Consider the following 8,670-nt stretch of genomic DNA (forward strand, 5'->3'; position numbering starts at 1 on the left):
TCTGGTTTTTTAAGCTTAAGATTTATTTTATGATTTCAATGCTTTGTTTATTTGTGTCATGTGTCAGGTCCCTAAGTGGAAACCTTTGCCAGGGTCACATTTCTACATCATATTCTGCAGGCTATAGGTATTTTCTTAATAATAACTATTTGTTTTTCTATCAATAATTAATTGATCATTGATTTAAAATAATAATAAACATTATTCCACGAAGCCCAAGTGCACATGTTCAATTCACCCTCAAAAAATGTTTATTACGTAAATCAACATTTTATGGTCATGAGGTGGTTATCCACAAAATTAATCTGCCTGTGATTTTTCACCACAGCAGAGACTTAACTGTACAGTACAGCAGTGAGCTTTGATTGGGAACAGCTCTGATGTGGATACAGGTCAGTTGTGACCATTCTGTAGACATTATCATGTTCACTTTTATATGTGCAAAACCTAAACTCATTGTTGGTGCTCATTTTCTCATATCATTGAATAACCAAACAGTAAACTAACTTACCCGTGGTTACTTGGGACCTAATACAAAAATCGGTTATATCATCCTGTTAGAGTGCAAAGTAAATTGTGATTACAAACAGAATGCAGTGATTCAGACATAATTTAACCTCTTCAGATGGAAAGGGTACAATGAAAACTGACATGTTCAAATATTTGCCCATTTTAAATATGATAACACAGTGCTTATTACTGTGTTGCATCACCTCTTCTTTGTGCTTATGCTGACATCACTAATATTGCAGGTTTTTGGGAACTCAGGAGGTCAGTTGCTGTAGTTTTGGAATAACACTTTTTCCATCTTGCTCAATCATATAATAGGAGGTTGGCGTCCGAGGGTGTTCTTTGCTGTGTTTTTCACTGCTTATTGTTCTGACTCTTTTCAGTTGATCTGGGCAGCAGTTAATCCACACTATTCGTCTATGGAACCATCCTGCTATAATGGAAGGTACCGGCTTTCTGAAATACGCAACACCTTCTTTGAAAAAGACGACCCTGCATGGCAAAACCTGTGTATGACATTCAGCATTCATGGTGCCCTCACACATTCTGCAAATGCACCATGGATGCTTCTGGGCAGTTGGTCCCTTGCACAAATAAACCAGAGTTTGGGCCACTGTGGACCAGGTTTACTAAACAGGGTGAAATAGCGTGTGAGTGCTTATAAGTGTGGTTAGTTCTACAGGTGTTTACAAAAGTTCCACAGTTTTCTAAACACAGGTGCAGTCAGTTCATTTCAATATTAAATGCAAAAATAAGACACACTTAGGCCAATTAGCAGTAAATTGCGTGCTGCAAAATGTTAATGAGTCAGTTTGGCCTTCCTGTATTTTGCGGTGTGAGAGAGGAACTACTAGAAATATATATGTATCAGGGTAGGTCATAAAAAATCTCTGAGTTTTCACCTTTTATGCCTGATTTAGACTTTTGTGGGAAATCTGCACTGTAACGACATAACTGGAAACTCTAACTCTACAAAGTGACTTTCTACTTAACCTGAAGTGCAGCTCCCTAGAAATGTCAGGCTGACACAGCCCGCAGCGACTTGATGGAATGGAAGGTTCCGACATCAGGTGAAAAGGGGTGTAGGATGCATTTGATTGCATTAGTATTTGCCTGCCCTACAGCAACTAAAACTCTGTATGAATTAATGCGTTCTTTCCTTTCACGTTTGAGGGACTGCATAAGATTCTAGAGAGGAGGCGTCACTGGCCTGCGAGCTGCATGTTGAGAACCCTGGCCTTAGGTCAAACCAAATGTGTGTCTCAGATGATTCCAATTCTGCTCATTCTTTAAAATACCTCTCCAAAGGGTTCTCATTTGAGAGCTCATGTTCATACTTTAGAGTTTAATTTGATAACCCAACGGCTAATTGGATTTGCCCTAAATGTTCAGATGTTATGCTTCAGCTTTAGTCCCTCACTTCCTCTGGGGCAGGTATGAAGTTCGAAACGACTATGACCATGATTGTTGTCTGTCCTCCATCTACAGCCTACACCAGCTATGTATTTTTCAGACTACAGGTGTAAATGATTCTGAAGAGCCTCCTTGGTTCACGTGAAACTTGTTGATGCTCACTGTCGCTCTGCACTGTCACACACCGCGTTCTGTCTGCCAGAACACCGTGTGAGTTTTGATGTTTCGTGTTACAGGAAACAGAGAATTGACGCCCCCAGTTGACCAAATAAGCGCATCCTATTGTGAGCCAGGGTCTACGTAATTCCCAGCCAGCATGGCTGTCATCATAGGCAGCCTGCTGCACTACCACAGCGGGAACAGCAACAGCAGCTCTCTAACAGGACTCTAAGACGCAGAGTCCCCCCTCTCTCTCTCTCGCTCTCTCTCTCTCTGTTTTGTGGGATTCTCGGACTCTCTGGATGGATGAGCCCCCCCCACCTTCCCACCGGAGTCACCACCATTACATCATCTATTCCCACACAGGCGAACAGGAAACGAAGGCTTCTTTTGAAATATTTTACCTGGATCCCGAACTGCGTCCGTGCGGCTCCACATGAAAAGGACGCAGAGGGAGGATTATTATTATTATTATTTTTTTTAAAGAACCAAAAACAACAATAAAAAAAAGAAAACACATGAGCGGTGATGTCTGCACACGGATGATGGCGTTTCAATGAAAGGGGAGAGGAGAGGAGGGGGCAGAGAAGGAGAGACGTGCACCGTCATCAGCATCTGTCCGCCAGCTCCCTTTGTGTTCACCGGAGAATGTGAATGGCGAAAGATGACATGGCAGAGGTAGATCTGGCATCGAGTGGAGCGGAACCCCCCGGCGAGGCCTCCTCGGCGTTTCCCTACGAGGAGTACGAGTGCAAAATCTGCTACAATTATTTCGACCTTGACCGCCGGGCTCCCAAGATCCTAGAGTGCCTGCACACGTTTTGCGAGGAGTGCCTGAACACGCTTCACCTTCGGGAGGAGCGGCCATGGCGCATCAGCTGCCCCGTCTGTCGCCACCGGACCCCGGTTCCGGATTATCGGATACAGAACCTCCCCAACAACACGAAGGTGACGGAGGATTTCCCGCTCTACATCGACTCGGACCCCCTGCCTCAGGACGCTTTGCCGCCGTACCCTCCCCCGCTGCACCCGGCTCTCGTCGCCCTCCGCCGGGAGGAGGCGTCGGGGGCGTCCAGCGCCAGTCAGGCGACCCCGTCCACCACCGTGTCCGCGGCCACAACCCTCTCCCAGGACTCGGTGCGCTACGACAGCTGTCAGAGCTGCAAGAGGGTGGCGCTGACCACCGGCTGCGTGTGCGTGATCTTCTCCTTCCTCTCCATGCTGGTGCTGCTGTTCATGGGCCTGATCTTTGTGCACAGCCACAGCATTCCTCCCTCGCCGGCGGGACCCATTTGCCTGTCGGTAGCCAGCATCTTGGCCATGTTCTCGGTCGTCGTCACATGGCTCATCTGCTGGCTCAAATACAGACCGGACCATGAGACAGGCCGCTCATCCGCCACCAGTAACTCCCGGAGAAACGCCTGATAGGCTGCCGCCTCTGACTTTCGATGGAGATGTTGCAGGCTGCTGTGGGTGTGTGGGTGGTGATGTACATAGTACTGGCAACTCCTGCTCCCTTTACTTTTCTAGGAATAAATCTTGCCCAAAATGGCCTTTTATGAGTATAGCAAACACCCGAAGGCCTTCATGTTGTTGGAGCAATAGGCCGACATGATCCTTGATATGTTGTTTTTTCTTCCCTTAAGTTATGCACTTGAATTTGCAGTCTGGGCATCTCCATGAGTGAACTCCAAGTCTTAGACCCTCTGCCTGGGCCTAAGTCTGTATTTGGTTTGTATATGGCTGAATGTTGAAGTGCTTATTTCCAAGGTTTGACACCCTCACCACCTTACCCTGCTGAATAATATGCATATCCCACTATGCCAATCACTGTATGATAACTGTCCACGATCGTTCACTCATATCTCAACAAAGCACTATTGTAATGTACTGATATTTGCTGATATCTCATCTCAGTTATGAGATTAACTGAGTTTCCAGGGTTCTTATGAAGGGTTGCTTGTATATGTTTGCATGGAGAGCCTCTAAGATGCAGATGCAGGTACAGTAGAAGATGCATCCACAATCTAACCTTGTAAATAGTTGACAGGTGCAGAGGTGTGGGAGTGATCAGCCTTTCTTAAGGACTCTTCATGAACCTTGTGCTTTAACCTCGCCCTGCAGGGTACCACTGCAGGAAAACTGCAAAGCTTGTGATTTTGAACCTGTGTTTTGCCTCATTTGTGCATGTTTGGCTACTGAAAGGTCAAGGCTTTTTTAATAGGTTTATTTTATTTTTTTTCTTTTTAATTGGAAGAGACGGTGCGTCTCCTGACTCGTGTGCCTCACCTTGTTGCTGAATGAAGCAAAACGTCACTGTTATAATAATGGAAATCTTGCACGGGCCTCCTGCTGCAGACAGCACCCAGCTGTGGGTGCTGGAAGGGATTTCCCTCTCCCATCACATCAATGAGAAACAGGGTTTCCAATGTTTAGCACACTTGCTCATGAAAAATGTGTGGTTTTGAAGAAGGAAGCAACCTGCCCTTGTTTGCTAAATGATCCAGGCTCCACTCCCAGCTGCTTCCAAACCCGCCCGTTTTCTTCCTTTAAAGCCATGTGTGAAAAGCCAGTGATACATCTTTAAAGCTATGAAGGAAAACTCCTAAAAGGATACATTTGGTGTCATTCTGGCTCCTGAGACATCCTGTGAGTCATAATTACCTCTGGATACATAAAGAGCCCCGTGAGCTGTGTGTGGCTGGGATTAGGAAGAGGCATTCAAGAGAGAAAAACAGTACAATATGGTCTGAGAGGGTTTGTGCTATTCCGGTGCCTGGAGTAAACTAAAGCATAATATAATTTAGATGATGTAATTTATAGCTCTGAAAGGCATTGCGGGTCTGCATGTAATGCACTAGGATGAAAGAGGCTGAAGCTCACAGGCTTTATCATGAGTCAGTGGTAAAGTCTGTGAATGTTGCTGTTGCTATAACCTATACGGTTAGTTATTAGGGGTGCAGTGTGAGACCTTTACACTGCCAAATGTGCTCCATGACAAATGTGAATTTGAATACTGTGATATCTTCTAACTCCGTGACAGCATTTAATATAGAATTTGAATTCAATCTGGACACCAAAGTGTTTTTTTCTTTCTTTTTAAAAAATTTATAAGCACTAGTATCCCTACCTCACTGCAGGGGGAAAGAGCAAAGCAATTTAACCTGATTATTAAACACCCCCCCCTCCCCTTCTAAATCTGATGTCGCTTTCAATCATCCTGCTTGACCTTTTCCCAACTTGTATTTGATGCACTTTCACCCTCTTATTTGACACAAGTAAAGGGGTTTACCTTTGACAGATGTACGCATATTGTATTTACTTCAGAGGACCTAGAAAAACGTTTTTCTTTTTTTTTTCTGAGATTCTGTGGTTGTTGTTGAAGTACCAAATGTATTTGCACAGAGAAATGTTCTTTATGTGCTGTTTTACATACATAAACACATTTCAGTAATAAAGGAAACATGAGCATCTGCTCCATTTTTCATTTTCCTCACTAGGCTGAAGACAATGGTCTCTTCTTCTCGCTTACATAATGAGTGGTCATACACTGAATGCTGTATGATCCAACTTGACACATTTAGCTCCCTGCTGTGCGTCAAACATGCCCCCTGCTGGACAAAGGATGCTACACGCAATAAAGAAAAAAAAAGAGTACAAATTTCATCCCTTAGTGTCAACATGGTTGCACTTCTCATGTAGGTCTAGTTATGCAAACGTTCAGCGGCTAAACGCTGATTAAAAGTAAATACATTTTTGAAGTATGAGTTGGATGCTGATGTGCGCGTTAATATCACAGCCTGAGATTTGTCATGCGTGTTTACCTACTCATACAAGGCTTCCTTTTAGTTCACATAAATTAAGCCATTGAGCATCAAGATTTTTCCCTTATAACATAAACCCAGCAGAACAGATTAAAAATAAAAACAACAGTGTTGACTGTTCACCGTCTAATTGCTGGTTAGATTCAGCTCGTGCATTCTTCCGATCACGTGTTGACCAGAAGTTCCACACCCCATAAATTGATGTTCTTACACAGCGGATTTCTTCGAGGAATACGCACCTCTTTTGCTATCATTAGAGCAGCATGCAAACGAGCGGGGGTTCACAGGTTTGAGTGTGCACCGGCCCCCTAAGTGCAGTTACAAAGATTTCTGGTAAATAGTTTGAGGCACATTTACAAACATTTACAAACGACATGTTCTTTTAGCAATGCTAACCTTACGAAATTTAATGCTTGCATGTATGTCGCTTTACATAGTTTCTTTTTATTTATCTTTAGTTTCCACCCATTGCCTATACATATATAATGCAGCGCATGCCCAGCTTACTAGTTTTATTAGCTTAAAATACAGACCAGCTTACATGTTCTTTGTTTCCATTAGTCATTGTAGACTAAACATCATTTTGGCAGAGCACAGTGACATCCTATGTTTCTTCATTTAGTTCTCATTGAACAATACAATATAGAATAGGATGCTTTCAAACACTCATCGAAAATGAAAGTGTCTGGCAACAGCAAGGTAAATGCATATATATATATATATATATATATATATATATATATATATATATATATATATATATATATATATATATATATATATATATATATATATATATATATATATATATATATATATATATGGGTCTTATATATATATAAAACCCATGCAGTCGAGTAGAAGTAAAGATAAATACAGATACACAATTAAACAATTAAACCATAGCTACATCGTAAATGGTATTGTTCCATAAAGCACTGAAGCAACAACTTTTAAATAACAAAAAAGCAGCAAATTATACAATAAAGCCTTATTGTATAATCATACACTTCCTTGTGTGTGTGTGTGTTGCTCTTAAAAGTGATGGATACAGAGATGGACGAAAAAATTTAAAAATAAAACTACAGTAAACAGAAAAACTAAAACAAAACGTCAGCTGAATCAAAGACGGTAGGCAACTTTAGTGAAACATAAGTAAGAAATGTTAGTGTAAGAAGTAAAAGAGTGGTCTATAAAGTTATTAGGCAATATCTCAACAACGGAGAAAATGTTGCTTTATATGCCATTAAAATATACAGGCTATAGTGGTAAAAATATATCCGCAAAAGAAACAATCACACAGTTTAACTTAAAAAGTGGTCCACAACTTTAGCCTACTAAAAATAGCCGGCCTAATAAACTTGAAGAAATAAAAGGACCCTACAGTCAACATGTAACAAGGCCAAATATAAATTATTACTATTTATGGTGTGTGTTAATGTATTGTCATGTTTTAATTTATTTTGAACAACTTTCATACAGTTGTGTGTGGTTTGTGTAAAGCACCGAGCTTTGTGAAGTTGAACTTTCTTTCACCTGAAAAACTCAATCCTATCTCAAATCAAATAATTAGCCCGCTCCTCTAATACACTGATGGAAAAGTGTCCTGATTGATGTGACAAATATACGTGTTTGTGAATGCCGTCCAAGCATGATGCAACTAATTTATTTCTCATCGGGAAAGATTTCTGACTTTGAATCTCATCCCCCGGTAATGGATTGGACACGGAGATTCGATGTCGCTTTAAAAGAAAAGGGTCGAGGTATGCATCATGCCTCACTTTCTGTTTTCCATTTGCCCCTCTGTGGCTTTTTTTTAAAAATTCGATAATATCCAATTTCAACGGGATCTATCCCAAATCGTCACATCCGTCATCGAAAAGAGTGATGGTTCAAACTTTAGAAGAAACGAAAACACAACGCAGTTTAACTCCCAGCTTCTTCTACACTTTATTGTACTACTCAGATGGGGTAAAACATTCATTTGCATAGTAACACTGTTCCCTACAACCTGAAAAATCCCTGACCTTACTACTCATGATTAATTTGGCTTTAATGGCTGAAATAACGCTCTGCCACAGCATAGAAATGAAATCACTCTTTACGCGTTTTCGGTGGAAAATAAACAGTTTTCTCCTCTCTTTGAAGCCGCCTTATGAAAACCCGCAGGATTCATTGGCTGATGATAATAAGCTTCAGCCCGCAGATAATGACACCCTCATTAGCAGGTGAAAGACCCCCGTTAGTCCTGCTTATTTTAAAGCCAGCTTCTATCTTTTGTCTTGGCGCGTTTTTGACAGTAAGGACAACATTTGAAGCGACCCCCCCCCCCCCCCCCTTTTTTTTTTTTTTTTTAAAAGACGAGTGCTAATTGAAACCTACTAAGCCTGTGGGGTATCTCTTCCCTGCGTACATGAAGGTGAATGACAGTGACCCCCTCTGTCGAAGTCCCTATTGCTCAGTGGAAAGCCCATAGGTGAGTGGACTGAGACGTTAAAGGGATGATCAGGTGCTGCAGGGCTTTTCAGTTTTAGTTTTGCGCGAGTCACACGAAGATTTCAGGACTTTCGGTCCAGGCTTTAGACAGTGTACATCTCCAGCTGGCGTATTCATCCATGTAGGCCCACCACTCATATTTGTCGCTTTGATTTGGTCCAAACTCAAGGATGTAATAATATTAATGAGAAATGCATCAGTGCCACTAAAAAGTCAGTGAATTGTAACCGCAATTTATGATATTTTCCAAAGTCAAATATTGATAAGT

At 41.8% G+C, this 8,670-nt stretch overlaps 1 protein-coding gene across 1 annotated transcript; it reads left to right on the forward strand.

Moving 5' to 3' along the window:
• The first annotated feature begins 244 nt into the window (after positions 1–244).
• rnf228 (ring finger protein 228) lies at positions 245–5,546 on the forward strand. The gene has a single exon (XM_085380268.1). The coding sequence runs from the start codon at positions 2,737–2,739 to the stop codon at positions 3,505–3,507; it is 771 nt and encodes a 256-aa protein (XP_085236394.1). The 5' UTR covers positions 245–2,736; the 3' UTR covers positions 3,508–5,546.
• Positions 5,547–8,670: the final 3,124 nt, after the last annotated feature.

This window comes from Rhamphochromis longiceps, linkage group LG14 (assembly GCF_057381845.1).
Source record: "Rhamphochromis longiceps isolate RC_006_pf linkage group LG14, R_longiceps_female_GT1.1, whole genome shotgun sequence".
NCBI classification, from domain to species: Eukaryota; Metazoa; Chordata; class Actinopteri; order Cichliformes; family Cichlidae; genus Rhamphochromis; species Rhamphochromis longiceps.

Coding starts and splice junctions, on each gene's coding strand:
- rnf228 (XM_085380268.1), top strand. CDS start 2,737: ATGGCGAAAGATGACATGGCAGAGGTAGATCTGGCATCGAGTGGAGCG.